General features: G+C 53.3%; 1 protein-coding gene across 3 annotated transcripts in view; it reads right to left on the bottom strand.

The window, feature by feature from the left end:
- LOC133349248 (metalloprotease TIKI1-like) overlaps positions 1-26,921 on the bottom strand; it is a 94,120-nt gene that overhangs the window by 9,975 nt on the left and 57,224 nt on the right. For 2 of the 3 annotated variants that reach the window (XM_061562587.1, XM_061562604.1), the window contains one exon: positions 24,755-24,953. In XM_061562587.1, the coding sequence (XP_061418571.1) occupies positions 24,755-24,953 (199 nt within the window). The remainder of the gene's footprint in view (positions 1-24,754; positions 24,954-26,921) is intronic. The other variant, XM_061562596.1, reaches the window with a different exon arrangement.

The following is a 26,921-nucleotide window of genomic DNA, read 5'->3' on the forward strand; positions in this document are numbered from 1 at the left end:
TTTTTACCCTTTTAAACTGGTACAAAACTGACACCTTTATTCAAGGCATCATGTTTGCAACAACCACAACACAAGTAGTCAAAAAAGCAAACAAAAAGAAGCAACTCTGATAATGATAATAATATGCACTGTCCAATCAACTTCAAGGACAGTGCATATTATTATCATTATCAGAGTTGCTTCTTTTTGTTTGCTTTTTTGACTACTTGTGTTGTGGTTGTTGCAAACATGATGCCTTGAATAAAGGTGTCAGTTTTGTACCAGTTTAAAAGGGTAAAAACCTACTACTATATTTTGCCACTGGTAATAGAGATCTCATAGAGCAACAATCATCATAACAACAATCATCATCACAGCAACACTTATCGCCCCCCAGACTGGCAGACTGATGCCCGCTTGCAGACCGAGTGCTGAGTCACCCTGTGTCACACCGGGACAGCTGCCACCGGGGGTGCCCCCTTCACACATGTGTTGAGAGACGTAAGACGCCCATTGCATGCCAAGAGCTCTGAGATGGCCCTCCGTAAAAGGGCTCTCGATCAAAAAATTAAATCATTGCCAGAGGCTACAGACATTTACGATGCAACTTTTATAATCGCCAGCCACGATCAATCCACGGCCCTGCGAGGATAATCGTCCACGCAGCGCTTGCACGCGCGTTCATAGCATCGCTCCATCTCTCTGGGTAGACGACCCACAATGAATGACACGTCCCAACAACCGCCGTAAATCACTGTAAGTACAACATCTCATCAATTCACAATCTCATGAGCGTCGTCGTCGTCACCATCGTCATCACTCTCATCTCATCTCAGATGCTCCCACGGGTCTTGGTGGTGGGGGCCGAGTGTTTTTGAAGTCGAGGCAAGGCCCCCCCCCCCCATCCCCCTTCAGCTCCCCCCTCCCGTATCCTCCTCTGTTCCGGCTGACCCCCCCCCCCCCCCCACTATTCATGTTAACGAAGGCGTGACAACTCCTCCCTCTTAGTCTCCAGGGTTTGAAAACCTCCCTCCCCTCCCTCTCCTCCGCCCCCTCCTCCACCCCCCCTCCGCCCCTCCTCCACCCCAGCCCCCCCCACCTCTGCCCCCCCACAACTGCCCAGCCTGCCCGTTTGCGGTGCCTTTGTGCCGCGTTTCGCCGCAACACGTAGAGACGGAGAGGGCATTGATGGTGGTGAGATGTTGACCACCTCGCCCGGTATGCAGGAGGTCGTGGGTTTCGATACCGGCCCCGACCGCCTGCTGTGTATTTGGAGGCCCATGGAAATGTAGTGCTCGTTCAGTCCATCAGCCTCATCAGCAGGGAGAGTCAGGCGTGCTGAACGTAGTTCGTTCAGTCAATCAGCCTTTTTATGGTGAGATGTTAACAACCTTTCCCGGTATGGAGGAGGTCGTGGGTACGATCTCGCGTAGATTTTTCTCCGGATCCTCCGGTTTTCCCCCCTCCGCATTTATAATCGACACGCGTTCAAAGTATTTGGCTGGTGTAAATGTCCACATCATGATAAACCACTTCGTTGAGCTATCATTTGTGGGCGAGGTCGCTTCTGAAAAAGAGCTGTACAGATCAGTGGGCCTTACCTGGTAAAATCGAAATAAATAGTTTTAGTTTAGAGAGAGAGAGGGGGCATGTACATGGGCGAGGGATGGAGAGGGAGGTAAGAGAGAACGCCACAACAGAAACTGGCACACAGGCAGGGAGGCAGGCAGACTCGGGTGAAGACAAACACACAGACACACCGACAGGCAAAGACAAACATCGACAGACACACAGACACACCGGCATATCTATACCAAGCCAGACTGACGTCAAGCACACACGCAGACCCACAGACAGACAGATCCAAAGAGAGACACACAGACACACGAACACTCTGACACAGACAGACACACAGACACACCAACACTCTAACACAGACAGACACACAGACACACCAACCTCTGACATATATAGACACAGACAGACACACCAACACTCTGACACAGACAGACACACAGACACACCAACACTCTGACACAGACAGACACACAGACACACCAACACCCTGACACGGAGAGACACACAGACACACCAACACTCTGACACAGACAGACACACAGACACACCAACACTCTGACACAGACAGACACACAGACACACCAACACCCTGACACAGACAGACACACAGACATACCAACACCCTGACACAGACAGACACACAGACACACCAACGCGCTGACACAGACAAACACACAGACACACCAACACTCTGACACAGATAGACACACAGACACACCAACACTCTGACAGACAGACACACAGACACACCAACACCCTGACACAGACAGACACACAGACACACCAACACTCTGACACAGACAGACACACAGACACACCAACACTCTCACACAGATAGACACACAGACACACCAACGCCCTGACACAGACAGACACACAGACACACCAACACTCTGACACAGACACACAGACACACCAACACTCTGACACAGACAGACACACAGATACACCAACACTCTGACACAGACAGACACACAGACACACCAACACCCTGACACAGAGAGACACACAGACACACCAACACTCTGACACAGACAGACACACCAACACTCTGACACAGAGAGACACACAGACACACCAACACTCTGACACAGACAGACACACCAACACTCTGACACAGACAGACACACAGACACACCAACACTCTCACACAGACAGACACACAGACACACCAACACCCTGACACAGAGAGACACACAGACACACCAACACTCTGACACAGACAGACACACCAACACTCTGACACAGAGAGACACACAGACACACCAACACTCTGACACAGACAGACACACAGACACACCAACACTCTGACACAGACAGACACACAGACACACCAACACTCTCACACAGACAGACACACAGACACACCAACACCCTGACACAGAGAGACACACAGACACACCAACACTCTGACACAGACAGACACACCAACACTCTGACACAGAGAGACACACAGACACACCAACACTCTGACACAGACAGACACACAGACACACCAACACTCTGACACAGACAGACACACAGACACACCAACACTCTGACACAGACAGACACACAGACACACCAACACTCTGACAACGATAGGCATGCAGCCAACCTATTGCAGTGACATACACAGACAGACAGATATACAAACAAACGGAAACACAAACACATCCGCGGACAAAGGTAACGACAGACATACAAGGATTGGCAAGGCAGACATTCACAGACACACGGAAGTAATGAGACATAGGCAAACACAGAGGCAGGCAGGCAGGCAGGTAAGCGGACACACAGACAGACACTCGAGCAGACACAGAGGAAAATACAAGGATGCACAGACACGCAGGCAGACACGTGCTGTGAACATGAAGTCACTCTTGTAAAGACAAAGATCCGCCGTTGCGCCTAAACAGACTTTCGGGGCAGGTTCTGCTAACGAGCATATAATCAAGGCCGGCACGGCACACGAGGGGGTGGGTGGCCATCACCACTCCCAGCCGCTTTTGTCTCCCCAGTGGCGATGTTTACACACGTTGCACCAGGTACTCATTTATGCTGAGTAGAACGAGGGGAGGCCCAGGGCCGGTTCTGATAATCGTCACTGGTGTTGGCCGTGAGCAGGAATCGAACTCGGGTCGCCGGGCTCGTAGCGCAGCGTAGCGCTAACCACTGCCCCACCGCTCCTCACGACCACCAACACCGACCCACCACTACCACCACCAACAGCTTCTCCCTCTCTCGTGACCCGGCAGACCCGGGGACCCTCATGCGCTGTCTTGCGTTCCCCCACTCACTCCACCCATCACTCCCATTACCACTACGTGTATGTGTGCGTGTGTGTCTGTGTATTTAGTGGGGAGCGGTTGCGCAGCGGTTAGCAGTACGCCCGGCGAGACTCCAGTTCGATTCCCTCTCACTGCCAACACCGGTGATGATTATCTGAGCCGGCCCTGGGCCTCCCCTCGTTCTACTCAGCATAAAATGAGTACCTGGTGCGGTGTGTAAACATCGCCACGAGGGAGACAAAGGCGGCCGGGCGTGGTGTTGACCACCCACCCCCTCGTGTGCCGTGTCGGCCTTCATAGGTGCTCGCTAACAACATCTGCCCCAACAGCCTGTTCAGGCTATACTGGGAGATATTTGGCTTTGGTGGGAGCCAGCCACAAAGGAAAGCTTAGGGGGAGAGAGAGGGGGAGTGAGAGAGGGGGGGGGGGTGAGAGGGAGGGGGGGTGAGAGAGGGGGGGGGGTGAGAGAGAGGGGGGGGTGAGAGAGAGAGGGGGGGTGAGAGAGGGGGGGGGTGAGAGAGGGGGGGGAGGTGAGAGAGGGGGGGTGAGAGAGAGAGGGGGGGTGAGAGAGAGGGGGGGGGAGAGAGAGAGGGGGGGGTGAGAGAGATCGCAAGTGCGGCCAGGGGGTTAAAGAGTCGAGAGCGAGGGGGAGCGTGAGGCCAGCGAGGGCGAGGCTGGAGGTCATCCCGCTTGTGCTTGAGATTAAGCAGAGCAGGGACCCAATCAGCTGTGACTGGCTGGCGTGGTGTGGCAGGCACGGGCCCCCGGTGCCAGGACTGAAACTTGAGCCCTCCAGACCCCCCCCCTCCCCCACTCACATCGACGCAGTTGCACCGCCTACACACTCATGATAACAATACTACTAATATCCTTAGCAAACCACACCACTGATTGAAGGCCTACCCCGTGCCGCGGGTTGTCTGCCCGTGCTCCACCGAGGACTCGTCAGGGCCGGTGCCCACGACCGGTTGAGACGTCGCTCGCCACTGATGACGGCCGTGGGCGCGAGTTGAGCGAAACTCGGGCGACGGGGAACAACTGGGTCAGTGCTCCACCCCGACTCCACGTGGTGCAGCCCGCAGCGTGGGACGTGCAGGGGGTGCCTTGCCTCACACCCCCCCACCAGAAGTCGCAACCGGGTACCCGATACCCGTACCCTACCCGATACCCGGCTACCCGTACCCGGCCGGGTACGGGTATTGGTAGCCGTTTGCGACCCTGGTGCGGCCGGGTACGGGTACGGGTAGGCCGTGAGTCACTGGTGAGTAACCGTTTGTCACTCATTTCGGGTAGGGTACGGGTAGGATACGGCTACCTGTACCCGGCCGGGTACGGGTACCCATTTGCGACCCTGGTGCGGCCGTTCACGGGTACAGGTAAGGAATCAAAACCCGTTTGCGACCTCTGCCCCCCACCCTCCCCCTGGTGGCCAAAGCTACGAGTTGGGCCCCCCTTGACAATCACCATGAGATTTGTTTTCAACAGTGCGGAAAAAAAAACCTGCTGAAGTAGTTGTCCCCCCTGATGACGATTGCTTGTGTTGCGATCGAAACGTCGTGATTTATTTTATTTTTCTACCTACGTGACTTTACCGAACGCCCCTACAGTGTTAAATGTTCGAGACCGTGATTAGGGCAGGAGGAGCCGCGCGATTTCTAATCTCCTCTGGGTGCGATCCTGCGAGACAAATCAAATACTGGGGCCTCCCCTGACCGAACGTCACACCCCCTGAGCTGATAATGTCGTTGTTACGCCACTGAGTATGAATATTGCTTTTTTTAAACTTATAATTGCATTTGCACCACTCTTTCTCAACTTTCTATCAGCTGTCACTTGGCGGGGAAACAAGTTTTCTTACCGAGGGCTGTACAGGACTTTCAGATGGCATTGGCAGGCAGCCACACATTGCCACAAGACAAAGATCCCCCGTAGAGCCTGAACAGACTTTTGGGGCAAGTGCTGTTAGCGAGCAGCACCTATGAAGGCCGGCACGGCACACGAGGAGGTGGGAGAGGCCAGCACCACGCCCGGCCGCCTTTGTCTCCCCACTGGTAACGTTTGAGGCTGAGTCGACCTAGGGGAGGCCCAGGACCGGTTCGCATTATTGTAACTGGTGTTGGTGGCTGTGATCGGGAATCGAACTCGGATTCGTAGTGCAGTGCACTAACCGCTGCGCCACCTCTCCCCAACAACAACAACCGCCATTCGTTATTAAGTGGTGGTGACGTCACCACGGCGCTTGTGCCAGGCTACGTGCACGTTGAGGCCACGTGAAGTGTCGAACGCCCGCTGGCAGGAGGTCACGGGACAGACCCAGGTGCCGCGGCTTGACCGACTGAGTTGACCGACTGAGTTGACCGACTGAGTTGACCGGCTGAGTTGACCGGCTGAGTTGACCGGCTGAGTTGACCGACTGAGTTGACCGGCTGAGTTGACCGACTGAGTTGACCGACTGAGTTGACCGGCTGATGCACCACCTGTGGCCCCCTGCTGTGCCAACTCGCTGCGTTTGAGTCGCCCGGCGCTACGCGAACTTTGTTGGGAGCGTCGCTCCTCTGCCCTCCTCCCAAGCAAAGACGAAGACAAAGATCCCCCGTATAGCCTGAGCAGACTGTTGGGGCAAGTGCTGTTAGCGAGCATATATGAAGGCCGGCACGGCGAACGAGGAGGTGGGTGTGCCAACACCACGCCCGACCGCCTTTGTCTCCCTCGTGGCAATGTTGTCACACTGCACAAGCTACTCATTTGAGGCTGAGTGGCCCAGGACCGGTTCAGATAATCGTCACCGGTTTTGGCCGTGAGCGGGAATCGAACCCGGGTGGCCAGGTTCGTAGCGCAGCGCGCTGACCGCAACACCACCACTCCCCACACACACATACACACACACACACAGAGGGTATCGAGTGCACTCCGACTGGTCAGCCTGTGTCCGGCCTGCCGGGGCTGTTAGCCTGATAACAACCAGCCACCAGGCCCCAAGAGTCGATCCACTTTCTGAGCCGACAATTTTTGCTTTTGCTTGCGACCACCCCCCACCACCACCACCACCACACCACCCATCGGCCGTGGAGGTAAATACCCCAAGTGTTCTGGGAGAAGCATCCCCTGACGATACCGCCGCCTTGAAACTGGAACCAGAGGTTCAAACGTAACGTAGTTAAGGGCTAACGTTTCAGGTGAGGGGTCCTGGTCAGTGCAGTGACAGAGGACAGGCCGTCAACACACAATAGGTGGCATTGCTGGATGAAATGCTAGCACACACACACACACATTTGTGAGGCTTTCCTGGTTAAAACAGTGTGTAATCAAGTAATACGAAATAATCATGGAGGGCATAACATCAACCAGGTCTGTCCCGATCGGTAACCTGGGAAATATTTTACAGACCCGGCAGAACCCATCCAGTTGGGTGCCGTGGTGCGATGGAGGAGGTCGTGGGTTCGATCCAATACCCCCAAGTTCCTCCGGTTTTTACCCTCCACATTTATAAATGTGTGCCGAGTGTATTTTGCCTGCTAGAAATTTCCACACGACGCTAAGCCGCATCGTTAGTCTATCATTTGTGGCCAGGTCGCTTCTGAAAAAGAGCTGTATAACTCAGTGGGGCTTACCTGGTAAAATAAAAGATTTAGTTCATTCTTGATTTGAAGCTTTCGTGACTCCGGCTTGAATACGGGAGCTTGTGTTGCCTCCGAAACCTCGTGATTTAATTTATTAGTTTTCTTTTTTCACCTACGTGACTTTACCGAAAAATGCAAAGAGTATGGATCCTTGCGGTCACGAAAACTTCAAATCTAGAACTATTTAGCTCATTTTCTTGGTTCTTTCGGTAAAGTCACGTAGAAAGTAAATAATAAAATAATATAAATATAAAACAATAAAAATTCTCACGACGTTTCGACTGCAACACAAGCAATCGTCAGTCGAAACGTCGTGAGAATTGTAATTGTTTTATATTTATATTATTTTATTATTTCCTTTCTACGTGACTTTACCGAAACAACCAAGAATATGAATCCCTGCAGTCACGAAAGCTTTAAATCCAAATTTTAGTTCATTGTTTAGTTTCTAGCTCAGTGGGCTTTAACTGCTATAATAAAACATTTAGCTTACTGCTTTGGCTACGTAGCCACGCGCCATTCACAGTCTGAGACTCGGTGAGTATGCAGTGGCTAACAGAGCCCCGAGTAGAAACTGTGGGCAGCCCTTCCTATGGACGAGCTGACGTGACGCTCACATTACGCTCAAACCGACTCTCGTCCGACATTCACCACTCACCGGACACTTTCCATTCACGAGCCATCAACTCACCTCACGCTCATCGCTCACCACGAATCGAGTCACTTGACCATCAGCACCCACCAATCATCAACTCACCCGACCCCCATCACTCACCAACTGACCTGGCTCTCCACACTCGCCCAGTCATCAAGACTCGCTGTACTGCCTACGACGCAGCAAAGCCCCAACAGTCTGTTAAGGCTACCCGGGGCATCTTTGTCGTTGTGTTTTTCTGGTCACCCATCACTGTCTAGGTCCGACCCTGTTAAGCTTGCGAGTGATTTTGCCCTCCTGCATGAGCATGAGAAGATCGCACAGAACGTGCCGGACGTCAATTCCATTATCACCAGAACTCCAGGTGATGGTGGTGGGGAGATGATGGTGGTGGGGACGTGATGGTGGTGGGGACGTGAGGAGGTGATGGTGGTGGGGAGGTGATGGTGGTGGTGTGGAGATGATGGTGGTGGGGAGGTGATGGTGGTGGGGAGGTGATGGTGGTGGGGAGGTGAGGAGGTGATGGTGGTGGGGAGGTGAGGAGGTGATGGTGGTGGTGGTGGGGAGGTGATGGTGGTGGGGAGGTGATGGTGGTGGGGAGGTGATGGTGGTGGGGAGGTGATGGTGGTGGGGAGGTGAGGAGGTGATGGTGGTGGGGAGGTGAGGAGGTGATGGTGGTGGTGGTGGGGAGGTGATGGTGGTGGGGAGGTGATGGTGGTGGGGAGGTGATGGTGGTGGGGAGGTGAGGAGGTGATGGTGGTGGGGAGATGATGGTGGTAGGGAGGTGATGGTGGTGGTGGTGGGGAGGTGATGGTGGTGGTGGGGAGGTGATGGTGGTGGGGAGGTGATGGTGGTGGGGAGGTGATGGTGGTGGGGAGGTGAGGAGGTGATGGTGGTGGGGAGATGATGGTGGTAGGGAGGTGATGGTGGTGGGGAGGTGATGGTGGTGGTGGGGAGGTGATGGTGGTGGGGAGGTGATGGTGGTGGGGAGGTGATGGTGGTGGGGAGATGATGGTGGTAGGGAGGTGATGGTGGTGGGGAGGTGATGGTGGTGGTGGGGAGGTGATGGTGGTGGGGAGGTGATGGTGGTGGTGGGGAGGTGATGGTGGTGGTGGGGAGGTGATGGTGGTGGTGGGGAGGTGAGGAGGTGATGGTGGTGGGGAGGTGAGGTGATGGTGGTGGTGGTGGGGAGGTGATGGTGATGGTGGTGGGGAGGTGATGGTGGTGGTGGTGGGGAGGTGATGGTGGTGGTGGTGGGGAGGTGATGGTGGTGGTGGTGAGGAGGTGATGGTGGTGGTGGTGAGGAGGTGATGGTGGGGACGTGAGGAGGTGATGGCGGTGAGGTAATGGTGGTTGGTGGTGGTGGTGGTGGTGAGGGGGAGGGGAAGGTTAAGAGGTGGTGGTTGGTGGTGAGTGGCGGCGGTGAGGAGGGAATGGTGGCAGGGGGAGGGGGTGGTGGAGGCCATGGTGAGATGTTGGTGGCTGAGGGGAGGGAGTTTGTGAGTAGGTCGTGATGAGGTGATGATGGTGGTGCGGGATATGGTGAGGGGGATGTGGTGTTGTGGGCTGGGGTGACGGTGGTGGTGAGGAGTTGGTGGTGGTGCGGGCTGGGGTGACGGTGGTGGTGGTGGTGGTGAGGAGTTGGTGGTGGTGCGGGCTGGGGTGACGGTGGTGGTGAGGAGTTGGTGAGGAAGAACTGGTGGTGCTGGTTGAGCTGCTGGTGGTGGTGAGGAGGATGAGGTGGTGGTGCGGGCTGGGGTGGTGGTGGTGAGGAGTTGGTGGTGAGAAGTTGGTGAGGAGTTGGTGAGGAGGTGGTGGTGAGGAGTTGGTGAGGAGGTGGCAGAGTGGAGGCAGTGGGAGCGGTGGGGCAAGGGGGGGAGGGTCACGATAGCCTGCAGACAAGCGTGCAAGCTGGCTGCACGGGATGAGCTGGGAATTCCTTTCATGTGCAATTACGCGCGCGAGTTTCGCCGTTTGAAGGCGGGCGCTTAGGAAAACACGAACCCCCCCACCGACCCCCCCACCCGACCCCCCCCCCTCCCCGAGCCCCCCCTCCCGAGCCCCCAAGCCCCCCCCACCCAAGTCCCCAACCCCCCAAGTTCCCCCCCCCCCACCATCATGCCCCCCCACCCCCACCGCACCAACCAATAAATCAGAGCTCTTGTATATAACGCCAGCAGACCGTTTGCAAGCCACAAGCAAATTATATTTATTTTAAAATAAACGGTATTAAAACTTATATAAATGCCGCGTCCATCGCTGAGATGCCGGGTTCGAATCCACTCACCGGAGATCAGTCGGCTCCCTAACGCTGTTCCATCGCTACTAACTTGGTTAATCATTCCGTGAACTTCACTCGTTCATTCCTCATCACAACCACGTTGAGAGAACGTGGGTCACCCAGGCACCGAGTGTCTCGTCCTCCCATCCACCGCAGTGTTCACCCGCCACACTGCAAGTCACTACAGCACACCTGACCCACGCTATCACACCCACACACTCACTCACACACACACTCACACACTCACACACTCACACACTCACTCACACACTCACTCACACAGGCACTCACCCACTCACACACTCACTCACCCGCTCACTCACTCACCCACCCACTCACACACCCACTCACTCACACACTCACCCACCCGCTCACTCACACACTCACTCACCCGCTCACTCACTCACCCACCCACTCACCCACGCACTCACTCACACTCACTCACCCACCCACGCACTCACTCACACCACTCACTCACCCACCAACTCACTCACAAACTCACTCACACACCCACTCACCCACGCACTCACTCACACACTCATTCACACACACACTCACTCACCCACGCACTCACTCACTCACCCACTCACTCACACACTCACCCACGCACTCACTCACCCACCCACTCACTCACCCACGCTCTCACACCCACTCACTCACACACTCACTCACCCATCCACTCACTCACACACTCACTCACACATCCACTCACCCGCTCACTCACCCACCCACTCACACACTCACTCACACACCCACTCACTCACCCACCCACCCACTCACTCACACACTCACTCACACACTCACTCACTCACCCACGCACTCACACACTCACCCACGCACTCACTCACACACTCACTCACTCACCACGCACTCACTCACCCACTCACTCACTCACACACTCACCCACGCACTCACTCACACACTCCATCACCCACGCACTCACTCACACACTCACTCACCCACGCACTCACTCACCCACGCACTCACTCACACACTCACTCACTCACACACTCACTCACCCGCTCACCGACTCACCCGCTCACCGACTCACCCGCTCACCGACTCACCTCACAACTTCGCGTCTCACTTATGTTTGGCATTTTTCAAGATCTGGCAACGCATGAGGCTCAGCTGGTCACCCCACAGATGGCTCTTTGCTCCATTTATCCAAATGTCTCTGTTTTCCCTTTCCCCGACTCGCCCGCGATGACACGTCCTTGGGTTGCCCGCACCGTTCAGAGGCACAAATCACCCGCTCGTTGTCTGCACTTGCTGAAAGCATGCTATCTAAACAGACAGGGCTATTACCACGCGTACATAAATAACAGCTTTCACTCTGCTATGATGAAAGCGGGACTCCGTGCTGTTTTTTTCACGCGTAAAAAAAAACATTTTGCTTCGGTCCATCAGCCTATTGACTTCCCTCGATAATATTGTCCAGCAGCATTTGTGTTTTTAAACAACGCTGAACCGGTTTCGAACTACTGTCATCGGTATGGCATAAGTATACCAAGTTTGCAGTCGATACCACATTGGGAAGTGGGTTAACATTGAGTGACAAGATTTGAGGGTACGGCAACAACAACAAAGTTAAATGAAAGCGTGTAATAAAAACAAATGTTTTAAGGCATCCACCTTGGCTGGAGGAGGGGAGGGATGGAGAGAGAGAGCCAGGGTGGAGGCGTTCGAAGCGGATGCACTCGACACATTAATTCGGGCGGACGGTTCGTGAGCGGCGTCTCTCTTCGTTATCGGCTACTCCGCAAAAAAAGGCCTCCCACGGCCGTGGCGCTGTTATCCGCGGATGGCTTTAAGGTAACAAAACGAGGAGAGAGAGAAAAAAAACACATTTTTGCCATTGATCATCGTCGTCGAAAAGCCCCCTAACCCCCCTCCCCCAACCCCCCACCCCCCTCCCCCCGCCCCCTTCCCCCAACCCCCCACCCCCCCTATTAGCGCTGAACCTTGCCGTGCCCCGCGAAGACGACGTGAAGGTGGCAACGCAAAATGGGGACTGAACATCGTGTCGCGAATTCCTGGCGCGCAACCACCCAGCCATCCACCCACCCACCCAGTCAGCCACCCACCCAGCCACCCACCCAGTCAGCCACCCACCCAGCCACCCACCCAGCGACCCACCCAGCCACCCACCAGGCCAGTCAGTCAGCCACCCACCCAGCCACCCACCCAGCCAACCACCCAGCCACCCACCCACCCAGCCACCCACCCAGTCAGCAAACCACCCACTCAGCCACCCACCCAGTCAGCCAACCACCCAGCCACCCACCCACCCACCCAGTCAGCCACCCACCCAGCCACCCACCCAGCCACCCACCCATCCAGTCAGCCACCCATCCAGTCAGCCACCCACCCAGCCACCCACCCAGTTAGACCCCCCCCCCCCCGGTCGCAAGAATAACAACGAGCATCGCTTAAAGCGGCGGCGGTGGTAGTGGAGAAAGAAGGGAAAGGAAAGAGGAGGATTAAAAAAAACCCTCCTCTGTGCGAGAAAGGGGGCCGTGGCGTTGTCGGGGACTCATCGAGCGGCTCACCTGTTGACTCGTCGCCCCGTGTGCACTCAGGTTAACACAGCGGCTGCAAGGGAATGTTGAGTGTGCGTGTGCGACGCTCACAACAACGAGCGGAGCGCCGGGTGGATAAAGCGCAGAAAGTTGGCACAGTAGGGGGCACAGGTGGTGCATCATCCAGTCATCTCGGTCATTTCAGTCGACTCGTGGCACCTGCTGGGTCTGCCCCGTGACCTCCTGCCAGCGGGCGTTCGACACTTCACGTGGCCTCAAGGTGCACATGGCCTGGCACAAGCGTCGTGGTGACGTCACCGCCACTTAGTGGCGAATGGCGGTTGTTGTTGTTTGTACGATAGTGTAGCGATTAGCGCGCTGCGCTATGAACCCGGCGACCCGAGTTCGATTCCCGCTCACGGCCAACACCAGTGACGAGTATCTGAACCGGTCCTGGGCCTCCCCTAGGTCGACTCCGCCTCAAATGAGTACCTGGTGCGGTGTGTACACATCACCACTAGGAAGACAAAGGCGGTCGGGCGTAGTGCTGGCCACCCACCCCCTCGTGTACCGTTGCGGCCTTCATAGGTGCTCGCTAACAGCACTTGCCCCTACAGTCTGTCAAGGCTATATGGGGGATCTTTGTCTTTCTATATATCCATATATCGGTGTACGTCTCGCCCCACGTCACCGCTGGGCCACGAGAGCCGTTCGAGTCGCACGCGACTTGCCGATCGAACTTTCGTATGCCACTTGGGTGGACAGAGGAGGGAGATTTGAAAGAGAAAAAAAACCTTTGCCAGTAGCCTCGACTGCCGCGGCGGGAGATGGAATCGAACCGGGGGGCTCTGGTACGCGAGTCTACGCTTTTTTTTATTAAACGCTTTCTTATAACTCACTCTGTCTGTTGTTGTTGTTGTCGTTGTATCCTCAAATATTGTAACTCAATTTTAACCCACTTCCCAATGTGGTATTGATTGCAAACTTGGTAGACTTTTGTCATACTGATGACAATACTATATTTTATTATTAAAATAAATAAATAATATTTTTTCACATTCTTTTTTATATGTTATGTTTCGGCTTGGGTCTAATTGTCCACGCTCAACTGACGTTGGCTGTAATTGTCCACGGCCCCTTACGTTGTGGCAAGCTTCGGGGCCACTTCCTGGAGTCGTGGAGTTCTGCCATTACGAGTACAGTTCATAAAAGCGTGTTTTAAAAAAAATTATATTACTTATTAACTAAAACTCCGCAGTGGCAGCATCTTCGTAGTTTTAGAGGATGCTTCCCAAAAATATGTATAGCTTAACGATCACTCAAACGCAACTCCAGTGTTCTTGCACAACGACTAAGTCAGCCAGCTAATTTGGTGACTTTGAAAGAAAAAAAACAACAATGCGTAGTAATCACCGTGTGTATTTCGGGCCGCCGTGTGTCTCAAATTGGAATAAGTTCACGGGTGTGACGATGCGATACCTCCGTTTGCTAAATCACCTGCGGCTTGTATCGTCGTGCCGCGGTCACTCTGCGTTGTCTCCATTCGAATTTCACGTTTCAAATAGAAATAATGACCCGAGTAAGTGCAATAACCAAGGTGATGAGTCGTTTGGCGTCGTTCGTGGGTGGTGGTAAAGCAATAAGGGCAAGAAATTAAATATACGAAGCCCCCCCCCCCTCCCAAAAATCTATAACAGCCTGGCCCCCTTCAAACTTAAAACTTAATCAGGACCTGTGCACATGTGTATCTGTGTGTGTGCTATTTGTTAGCACAGTAGGGGGCACAGGTGATGCATCGGCCAGTCATCTAAATCAGTCGACCCATGGCACCTGGGTCTGTTCGGTGACCTGCCAGCGGGCGTTCGACACTTCACGTGGCCTTAACATGCACGTAGCCTGGTACAATCGCCGTTGTGACGTCACCGCCACTTAGTGACGAATGGCGGTTGTTGTTGATGTTGTTGCTATTTGTGGGGAGCGGTGGTGCAGCGGTTAGCGCGCTGCGCTACGAACCCGGCGACACGAGTTCCATTCCCGCTCACGGCCAACGACAGTGACGATTATCTGAACCGGTCCTGGTTCTCCCCTAAGTCAACTCAGCCTCAAATGAGTACCTTGTGTGATGTGTAAACATCGCCACTGGGGGGACGTGGTGCTGGCCACCCACCCCCTCGTGTGCCGTGCCGGCCTTCATAGGTGCTGCTCGCTAACAGCACTTGCCCCTACAGTCTGTGCAGGCTATACGGGGAATCTTTGTAATTCATCTCGTGCTATTTGCCAACCCCTGTCACCTGGGTCTGTCGCGTGCGTTTGTGCACACAGCCTGGCACGAGCGCCGTGGTGACGTCACTGCCACTTAGCAGGCGAATGGAGGTTGTTGTTGTTGTTTGTTTGGGGCGCAGTGACGTAGCGGCGACCTGAGTTCGCTTCCCACTCAAGCCCAACTTCCGTGGTGCATATTTGAACAGGACCTGCGCTTCTCCGAGGTCTACTCGGCCTTAAGTGAGTACCTCGGGTGCAGTGGGGAGACAAAGGCGGCTGGGCGTGGTGCTGGCCACACCACCCCCTCGTGCGACGTGCCGGCCTTCGTAGTTGCTCGCCGAAGGCACTTTACCCAACGGCATGTGCGGGCTATAAGGGGGATATTTGGCTTTGTTATTTTTTTGTTTAAGTTCTGTTAAGTTTTTGAAGTTAAATCTGTGCCAGTCTTTTTTTTTGTTCTTCTTTGTGAAAGTTATCATTGTTATTTCTGGGGACTCAACAGGTTAGGGGATATTTTTTTCTTCTTTCTTTCTTTTCAAGGCAGGTGGGAAATTTATGTTGCTGTAAAGATAAAAGAGATGTCTCAGTGTGCGTGTGTTCGTCTTTTGTTCTGCGCCCGAGTGTGCGTGTTCGGAGCGATAACGCAGCGGTGATCGTGCTGCAGCCAAACGCCTGGGCGAGCCGAGTTCGATTCCCAGCTCACGAATACCAATGCCAGTCGGGATTATCTGAACCGGTCCTGGCTGTCCCTCCCCTAGGTCGACTCAGACTCAAATGAGTACCTGGTGCGGTGTGTAAACATCGCCACTGGGGAGAGAAAGGCGGCCGGGCGTGGTGCTGGCCACTCACGCCCTCGTGTGCCGTGCCGGCCTTCACAGGTGCTCGCTAACAACACTTGCCCCAACAGGCTGTTAAGGCTACACGGGGGATCTTTGTCTTCATGAGCCTGTGTTTGTTTGTCTTGTGCCTGAGAGCGCTTGCAGGGAGTTGCGCTACGAATCCGGCGACCCGAGTTCGATTCCCGCTCACGGCCACCAACACCAGTGGCGATTACCTGAAACCGGTCCTGGGTGTCCCTCCCCTAGGTCGACTCGGTGTGTAAACATCGCCACTGGGGAGACAAAGGCGGTCGGGCGTGGTATTGGCCACCCACCCCCCTCGTGCGCCGTGTCGGCCTCCGTAGGCGCTCGCTAACAGCACTTGCCCCAACAGTCTGTTAAGGCTACACGGGGGATCTTTGTATTTTGGAGAAGCTGTGGCGTAGAGCACTACAAACCCGGCGACCCGAGTTCGATTCCCGCTCACGGCCAACACCAGTGACGAATACCTTAATATGTGCTGGGCCTCCCCTAGGTTGAATCAGCCTCAAATGTGTACCTGGTTTCGTGTGGCCAACATCACGAATGCAGCGACAGAGTAAGACCGGGCACATGTGGTTCTGGTTACACCGGACCAACCACTCACGTGCCACACCGGCCTTAATAGGCGCTTGCTAACAGCCCTCTGTGGGTCTATACGACTTTCTACGGGGGAATTTTGACTTAAATGTTGACTGAAAGCTTTCGTGACTGCAGGAATTCATATTCTGTGGGTCTTTCGGTAAAGCCACATAAATATAATAAATAATAATAATATCGATTTCACGACGTTTCGATCGCAACACAAGCAATCGTCATCAGGTGAAACATATAGTGGGAGCGCTACTAAGGCAGGGAGTTGTAAAGGTTTGAGATGGGTTGTAGCCCAAGGGTCAGTGGGCGGGGCTAGAGATGAAATTTGCATGTCAATGTAGGATCGGTGGCCAAGACTGTGTACGGGGGAACCGATGTGTCGATTGTTGGTAGCAACCCACGACTCTACGAGGACGGTAGAATCGAATTCAAATCCTGGCCACGGTCCACACACACGCAAACAACAAATTGAGCCGCCAAAAGCTGAATCAGAACGCAACATGGCTTGGCCACCCCCTAGGTTGCCTCGGCCTAAAACAACTAACTTTTTTTTTCGTTACATTTTTTTTTCACCCGATTTTCAGCGCGCTCGATCAACGTCAGGGGCGCGGTTCGCAAGCGCTCGAATCACGCGCCGAGGCGCCCTTTAAAGGGCGCTCGCTCCAACAACAAAACAGAAAATCCTGGGCTTGGCTGGAGAGGCCTGTCGTGACTAACCCCTTTGTGTTCTACTACTAAACCATGCGAATAGTAGAAGGAGGGGGGGGTGATGGGGGGGCGAGCTCCACTCTTCCACCCCCCACACCGAACCCCACCAACATTACACAACCCGCTGGTCGCGTTCCCTAGCCACCCATCCCCTCTGTACGCCGTGCCGATGATACGTCCTCTCGCGCAGCGTTAGAATTCCGACGTTTGTTTTCCTTAAGCAGGCGGTGGTGGGTGGGTGGTGGGGGGGTGGTGGTGGGGGGGGGGGGGTGGTGGGGGGTGTGGATGAGGAGGGGGGGTAGTAAGAAAAATATCTGTCGTGTTGGAATGCGAGTATACAAGGCCCATTCGTGAAACGTGTGCCCACGATGCGCCGCGTACGAAGCCCATGAATGACATCTGAGGCGTGCTCACTTCGTGATGTGCGCGGATACGTTGAATACTTAGCCAACCGTGCCTATCAAAGGTGCTGCATTTACGTATCGATGTTGAACTTTTTTCGCACCGTACGTAGTTAACCGTGCTAATCGGAGGTGCTGCATTTACGTATCGATGTTGTACTTTATTCGCACCGTACGTAGCCAAGCGTGCTTATCGGAGGTTCTTCGGCAGGAGAGTCTCCACCGGTACCTGGACATCTGTGCGAAAGAGCTTCATGGCTCATCGGATTTCTCCACAGCCTAAGTGAAGATTCCGATTCCGAATCTCAAGATTCGTTTTTTTTGGCGAGGGTCCTGCCCCCCCCCCCCCCCAAAAAAAAACTTTCGCTGGTGTCGTTTATTTATTTGTTTGTTTGTTTCGAGCGTGAGACAGAAGCGGAGCACGCCGTGACGACCCCCCCCCCCCATTAAGTAAGGCAACAGCGGTCAAACAAAGCGCGGCAACCCCCCCACCCACCCCCACCCACCCCCACCCCCCCACCACCCACCCACCCACTGCTTGTCGCCTGCGAGTGGAGCGTGGCTCGGCGTGGGCCCTGGCACGAGGGAGTGAGAATGGGGGGGGGGGGGCTCCCCCCCCCCCTCCAGCGTCGCACGCGCACCCCCCACCCCCGGTTGCACGCGAGTACAAAGACCCCCCTCCCTCCCCTAAACCACGAGTCGGCAACCAAGACAACAACAAGACAACAACAAGACAACAACAACAAGACAACAACACGACAACAACAACAAGACAACAACAACAAGACAACAACAACACGACAACAAGACAACAAGACAACAACAAGACAACAACACGACAACAACAACAAGACAACAAGACAACAACAACAAGACAACAAGAACAAGACAACAGGACAACAACAAGTCAACAACAACAAGACAACAACAACAAGACAACAACAACAAGACAACAAGACAACAACAAGACAACAACACGACAACAACAACAAGACAACAACACGACAACAACAAGACAACAAGAACAAGACAACAAGACAACAACAAGTCAACAACAACAAGACAACAACAAGACAACAACAACAAGACAACAAGAACAAGACAACAACAAGACAACAACACGACAACAACAAGACAACAAGAACAAGACAACAAGACAACAACAAGTCAACAACAACAAGACAACAACAAGACAACAACAGCAAGCGCCATCGAGAGAGCCGCAATGCTCACACGCACTGTGTGTGTGTGATTCACACACAGTGCGTGTGATTCACACTCACGCACTGTGTGTGTGTGTGATTCACACACAGTGCGTGTGATTCACACTCACGCACTGTGTGTGTGTGATTCACACACAGTGCGTGTGATTCACACTCACGCACTGTGTGTGTGTGATTCACACACAGTGCGTGTGATTCACACTCACGCACTGTGTGTGTGTGAATCACTCACGCATTGTGCGTGTGAATCACACAGTGCGTGTGATTCACACTCACGCACTGTGTGTGTGTGATTCACACACAGTACGTGTGATTCACACTCACGCACTGTGTGTGTGTGATTCACACACAGTGCGTGTGATTCACACTCACGCACTGTGTGTGTGTGAATCACTCACACACTGTGCGTGTGAATCACACAGTGCGTGTGATTCACACTCACGCACTGTGTGTGTGTGATTCACACACAGTGCGTGTGATTCACACTCACGCACTGTGTGTGTGTGTGATTCACACACAGTGCGTGTGATTCACACTCACGCACTGTGTGTGTGTGATTCACACACAGTACGTGTGATTCACACTCACGCACTGTGTGTGTGTGATTCACACACAGTGCGTGTGATTCACACTCACGCACTGTGTGTGTGTGATTCACACACAGTGCGTGTGATTCACACTCACGCACTGTGTGTGTGTGATTCACACACAGTACGTGTGATTCACACTCACGCACTGTGTGTGTGTGATTCACACACACACAGTGCGTGTGATTCACACTCACGCACTGTGTGTGTGATTCACACACAGTACGTGTGATTCACACTCACGCACTGTGTGTGTGTGATTCACACACAGTGCGTGTGATTCACACTCACGCACTGTGTGTGTGTGATTCACACACAGTGCGTGTGATTCACACTCACGCACTGTGTGTGTGTGATTCACACACAGTACGTGTGATTCACATTCACGCACTGTGTGTGATTCACACACAGTGCGTGTGATTCACACTCACGCACTGTGTGTGTGTGATTCACACACAGTGCGTGTGATTCACACTCACGCACTGTGTGTGTGTGATTCACACACAGTACGTGTGATTCACACTCACGCACTGTGTGTGTGTGATTCACACACAGTACGTGTGATTCACATTCACGCACTGTGTGTGATTCACACACAGTGCGTGTGATTCACACTCACGCACTGTGTGTGTGATTCACACACAGTGCGTGTGATTCACACTCACGCACTGTGTGTGTGTGATTCACACACAGTACGTGTGATTCACACTCACGCACTGTGTGTGTGATTCACACAGTGCGTGTGATTCACACTCACGCACTGTGTGTGTGTGATTCACACACAGTACGTGTGATTCACACTCACGCACTGTGTGTGTGATTCACACACACAGTGCGTGTGATTCACACTCACGCACTGTGTGTGTGTGATTCACACACAGTGCGTGTGATTCACACTCACGCACTGTGTGTGTGTGATTCACACACAGTGCGTGTGATTCACACTCACGCACTGTGTGTGTGTGATTCACACACAGTACGTGTGATTCACACTCACGCACTGTGTGTGTGTGATTCACACACAGTGCGTGTGATTCACACTCACGCACTGTGTGTGTGTGATTCACACACAGTGCGTGTGATTCACACTCACGCACTGTGTGTGTGTGAATCACTCACGCACTGTGCGTGTGAATCACACAGTGCGTGTGATTCACACTCACGCACTGTGTGTGTGTGATTCACACACAGTACGTGTGATTCACACTCACGCACTGTGTGTGTGTGATTCACACACAGTGCGTGTGATTCACACTCACGCACTGTGTGTGATTCACACACAGTGCGTGTGATTCACACTCACGCACTGTGTGTGTGTGATTCACACACAGTGCGTGTGATTCACACTCACGCACTGTGTGTGTGTGAATCACTCACGCACTGTGCGTGTGAATCACACAGTGCGTGTGATTCACACTCACGCACTGTGTGTGTGATTCACACACAGTACGTGTGATTCACACTCACGCACTGTGTGTGTGTGATTCACACACAGTGCGTGTGATTCACACTCACGCACTGTGTGTGTGTGAATCACTCACGCACTGTGCGTGTGAATCACTCACGCACTGTGTGTGTGTGTATCACACACACAATGCGTGTGATTCACACTCACGCACTGTGTGTGTGTGATTCACACAGTGCGTGTGATTCACACTCACACACTGTGCGTGTGAATCACTCACACACTGTGTGTGAGTGATTCACACTCACGCACTGTGTGTGTGTGTGTATCACACACAGTGCGTGTGATTCACACTCACGCACTGTGTGTGTGTGAATCACTCACACACTGTGCGTGTGAATCACTCACACACTGTGTGTGAGTGATTCACACTCACGCACTGTGTGTGTGTGTGATTCACACACAGTGCGTGTGATTCACACTCACGCACTGTGTGTGTGTGAATCACTCACACACTGTGTGTGAGTGATTCACACTTACGCACTGTGTGTGTGTGATTCACACACACAGTGCGTGTGATTCACACACACTCACGCACTGTGTGTGTGATTCACACACACACAGTGCGTGTGATTGACACACACTCACGCACTGTGTGTGTGATTCACACACACAGTGCGTGTAATTCACACACACTCACGCACTGTGTGTGTGATTCACACACAGTGCGTGTGATTCACACACACTCACGCACTGTGTGTGTGTGATTCACACACACACAGTGCGTGTGATTCACACACACTCACGCACTGTGTGTGTGCGCGTGCGAATCCGAGACGTTGCTGCTTGACGAACGACGTCACGCGCGCGGCGCTTCGAGAGCCGCGTGCCGACGCCAACCCCCGCGTCCTCGACAGAACCGGCGGGGGGCGAACGCTGCCCGACATCGCCTACAAAGGCCGCCGGTCAGCACGGCGTTCAGCGTACGGTGCGAAAGAAGTTCCAACGTACACGCGTGTCCGGAGTGGCGCGCGACGGGATGGGTGGCCAGAGTTGCTGATGTTTACATTGTGCTCCACGTTACACCATTTAAGGCTGAGTCTACCTAGGGGCCGTCCATACATGACGTCACGCGATTTTGGACGATTTTTGACCCCCCCCCGCCTTCGTCACACGGCGTCACAAAAAGTCAGACCCCCCCCCCTCAAATATGACGTCACAAAGCTCTGCCCCCCCTCCCCCAAAAAAAATAAAACATGCTTCAAATCGCTTTAAACTATTGTCATTGTAGTGCGTATTTAATGTGGCGCTGCACTCTGATGTTGTAGGAGAAAACATTTATTAAAAAGTCTATTTAATTAAGTAGAACGTGTTGTCTATATTTATTTAAAGTCGCGCATTTTGATGTGACGTCACATTTCTCACACACCCCCTCCCCCCTCGTCACAAATGTCTGACCCCCCCCCCCCCCTAGGTGCGTGACGTCATTTTTGGACGGCCCCCTTCGCGGAAGCCCGGGACCGATGAAGATAATCGTCACCGGTGTTGGCTGCGAGCAAACGCCGGTGACGATCGAACTTGCAGAGCGCAAACCACTTCACTACCGCTCTCCACACCAACATACGCAAACACACCACACACAACGCACACTGATAATGGATTATACTGGTTGTAACCTCCTGGTTACACCAGCCCACAGGGGATTATTGTGTCCATCGTGCAGGGAGGGGCTGGGTGGGGAGGGGCTGGGTCGGGAGGGTGGGGAGGGGCTAGGTGGGGAGGGTGGGAGGGTGGGGCTGGGTGGGGAGGGGCTGGTCACCCCGTGGTGCCCTTATAAAACTCAACGTTTAACCTACTCACGCCTACTTGTGCCCGCCCTCACAGTCGGGCATATTTGCGGAATACACCACGCCGCCATTGACCCTGGCCATTGACCAAGCAACCCAACGTTCCTACCAGCTCCCTCCGCAGGAATGTGTTCATATGCAGCCCCAAAATGTTCTGCAGAACGCAGAGAAGAGTGTGTCTCATAGTCTGAACAATACGGCATTTCCAACGCTGTGTATGTCACCCTTAGCAAAACATCTTGAGAGCGAAATTTTATTTTAACAGGAGATGAGTCCCACCTAAATGCTCTGGAAAAACTTTTCCTTAATTGTATTTTCTTTTTTATAAATATAATGTTTATAATCAATGGCGGAGCCAGGATGTTCAGGTAGGGGGGGCAACCCCTCCAGCAATGAGAAATAATAGAGGAGTTGTTAGTAAGTAAGGACTTGTCCCTTGCTTTTTATTCGACGTGTGTTCCGCGATGGAGCAGCCGTCGATCGAGGATCGAATTCGAACCGCGTTGTGTGATCGGCATCGCGCTCGCTGAAGCTGTTGATGCCTTCAGGGAAGTCGTGTGCTGTATACGCAACTACGCACAATTCTGTGAGTCACTCATAACCGCTTTGCCGTTACTTATTGCCAATTATGGACTCAGACTATTGTCCTATCATCTCATAGAGCCCCTGGCACGTAATAATATGCTACACGGTGGCAGTGGGGGTCGCAAAATGCCGATTTATTACTAATAAACCCCAATGATCCGATCGAAATTATGGATTTCGATCGGATCATTGGGGGGGGGGGGCACGTGCCACCCCCCCCCCCCCACAGTATTTATAATCAAATTCTCTTTTGCACCCACAAAGCGCAGCACAGTAGCGGGATGTGCACTGCCTCGCCTGGTATACAGGAGGTCTTGGGTTCCATCCTAGCCCCGACGCCTGCTGTATATTTATACTCTGCACGTTCTCCCTGTGGTCGCGTGGATTTTTATCTCCGGATCCTCCGATTTTCCCTCCACATTTCGAATCAACGCCACGTGTTTAGAGCATTTGGCTGCCATACGTGTCCACGTGAGAAGCCGCTTCGTTGAGCAATCATTTGTGATAACCAGGTGGCATCTGAAAAAGAGCTAAATAGCTCAGTGGGCCTTACCTGGTGAAATAAAACACTAACATCATGCTATTCTCTCACATTAACATAATGCTAATCTCTCACATTAACATCATGCTAATCTCTCATTATTAACATCATGCTAATCTCTGACATTAACATCATGCTAATCTCTCACGTTAACATCATGCTAATCTCTCACATTAACATCATGCTAATCTCTCACATTAACATAGCCACTTCCGTGCCCTCGTCCAGGAGGCCGCTCTCCTCCTATCTTACAGCTACATGCTAATTTCTCACAGTAACATCACTAGCCCCGGCCACTTCTTTATGACCCTTGGGCTACACCCATTTCAAACCTTTTAAAACAGTCTGCCTCAGCAGCAGCAGGCCATGCTTTCCCACCTGATGACGGACGCTTGTGTTGCGCCGCCCGAAACGTCGTGATTTATTTAAATGTTATATCTACGTGATTTTACCGAAAGAACCAAAGAGTATGGATTGCTGCAGTCACGAAAGCTTCAAATCAAGATTGAAACTTGTTAGGCTTAGTTTATATTAACCGCGGCGGTCGTACGGGTATCTGACCCGTCGTCAATACTGGGCAAACCAGGGCAGGTGGCAACCATTACCTGGCATGGGTGGAAAAAACCCGATTTTTCCAGCGGCAGGCATCGGTTTTTTTTTATAACCAATAAAACCGGATATCTCCCAATCTCAGATGATCGGGTTTAATATAAAAAGACAATTAAACCCGATTGTAAAAAACCCGACTGTGCCACCCTTGTTACCTGGGCCCCACCAGCCCGGTTGGGGGAGGGGGGGGGGCAGTTGCACCGCCTGCACCCCGGCTGGCCAGCACGTACCTGCCCCGAAGGCGAAGAAGAGGGTGGAGGAGGGGTGAGCGTGCAGGAGGGCCGCCACGCGTCGCCCCATACGCTCATTGCGCTTCTGGATGAGCTCCGTGCGGAAGTAGCGCTCGGTCTGTGCCGACACGTCCTCCTCCTCCTGCTGCTCCTGCTGCTGCTGCTCGTCTTCCTCCACCACTTCCTCCTCCCCCGCCTGCTTCACAACAACAACAACAACAGCAGCAGTCGCCATTTGCCACTCGTTGCTTAGCGATGTTGCCGCAGCGCTTGTGCCAGGCTAGGTGCACTTTGAGGCTATCAGGTGACGTGTGGAAGGCTCGCTGACAGGTCACAGGACAGACCCAGATGTCATGGTTCGACTAAGACACCTGTGCTCACCACTTGTGCCACCTTGCTGTGTGTTGAGCGCACGGCTCTCCGCTCGTCGTTGTGAGCGGCGCTCCTCTGCCCTCCGTTGTTGCTGGAAGGCGACTGCCTCCAATTGCCCAGTAGCAGCAGCAGCGTCCTTCACGAGCCGATCTTGACACTGCTGGTACCAGCCATCGGCAATTCCACTCAACTCCACATCCTCCTGTACCACATCAGTCCATATATCCTCTCGCCCGATGAGCCCCCTCTATCTGGTCAAACGGAAGCTGCTTGGGCATGCAGTGGCTGGGCCTGTAGGTGACATGGCACCAACCAATGCAGCCTCGCCTGCCGGAGGAGCTCGCTGATAGGATTGTTGTCCAGGTGTCTTTTAAGGATGTGTGAGCTCCTCACACGAGCCAGTCTGGTGAAAGTCAGGGCGGATCGTAAGGCAGGCAGTTTTGAATGTTTCAGAGCCGGTGCAGATGTTCATTCGGAGGGGTTCCACGTTTCGCAAGCGTAGAGAAAGGAGGGCACAACCCTGTGGCCGAGAAGACCCGGGGCTTCGTGTGGAGCAAGGCCTTAGCCATGGAGTCAACATTGGGGGGACCAAATCTTCCAGGGGGTCCCCCCCCCAGAAAAAAAAAATCTAAATTTGAAAACTCATTTCCTGCCTAAAATATAAAAAAAACTAACACATAGGATGGACTTTTTATTTATTTTTTAAAATAAATGTCTAATAGTGTATTGTATTACATTGCTCTGTTTTTTTTACCTTTTCTTGTTTCATTGTATGTAATGGCAGAGATTAGGGATTAATAAAGTACAACCATAACCACAATCATATATATATACAGAAATCTATTTTATAGCAATATATTGGGGGGGACATTTTGAGCATATTTAAATATTGGGGCAGCAATAGGGTAGGCAGCTTCCACACGGCGTAACACAGCCGAAGAAAATATAACGGCGCTCGACTGATCTGAAGACAGACGAAGCAAAGCTCCCCCATGTAGCCTGTACAAAATGTTGGGACAAGTTCTGTTAGCGAGCCCCTTTGAAGGCCAGCACGGCACACGAGCGGGTGGGTGTCCAGCACCTCGCTCTATTGCCAATGCTTACACACCACACCAGGTACAAATTTGAGGTTGAGTCGACCTCGGGGTGGGTCCAGGACCGGTTTCAAATAATCGTCACTGGTGCTGGCGGGGAGCAGGATTCGAACCCAGGGTCGCCAAAGTTCGGACCGCTACGCCACGCACGGACACACAGACGCGGAGCGCAGTCAGCAACAGATGGTGGATGTTGTGTCGGTGCGTGGGCCGAGATGCCACTGGGCTAACGAAGGCTTTGCGCATGCACACACACACACAGAGAGTCGCAGGTCACACACAGACAGGGCTGACCCCCAGAGCCCTCGCACACACAGAGCGAGCGAGCGAGCGAACGCTCCACCGCAGAGAGAGAGAGAGAATGATTGATTGGGGAGGGAGGGAGGGAGGCGGGGGCTTAAGATGTAAACAAAGGCAGCATGAGAGACTCGCAGTCTGAGAATCTGCACCCCACAGCAGCGGACACCCAAAAAAAAGTACGAGCCAAATCGTAGCGTTGCGCGGTTGCGTGTTGTTGTGTTGTCACCGCGCGTCGTTCGGCACGATGTCCGACGTTCCGCTCCACGCCGCTAGGAGCTCCTTCGGGAACTGTATTGAGCAGCTCGCTTTCTCTCTCGATTATATCGCATTGCCAGCTGCTGCTGATGCTGGTGGTGTTGGTGTTGGTGTACGCGTGCGCTTGCATGTATCGAGGGCTTTCA

The sequence above is a fragment of the Lethenteron reissneri genome, chromosome 4 (assembly GCF_015708825.2).
Source record: "Lethenteron reissneri isolate LAM-NWPU_2019-01 chromosome 4, ASM1570882v1, whole genome shotgun sequence".
Taxonomy (NCBI): domain Eukaryota; kingdom Metazoa; phylum Chordata; class Hyperoartia; order Petromyzontiformes; family Petromyzontidae; genus Lethenteron; species Lethenteron reissneri.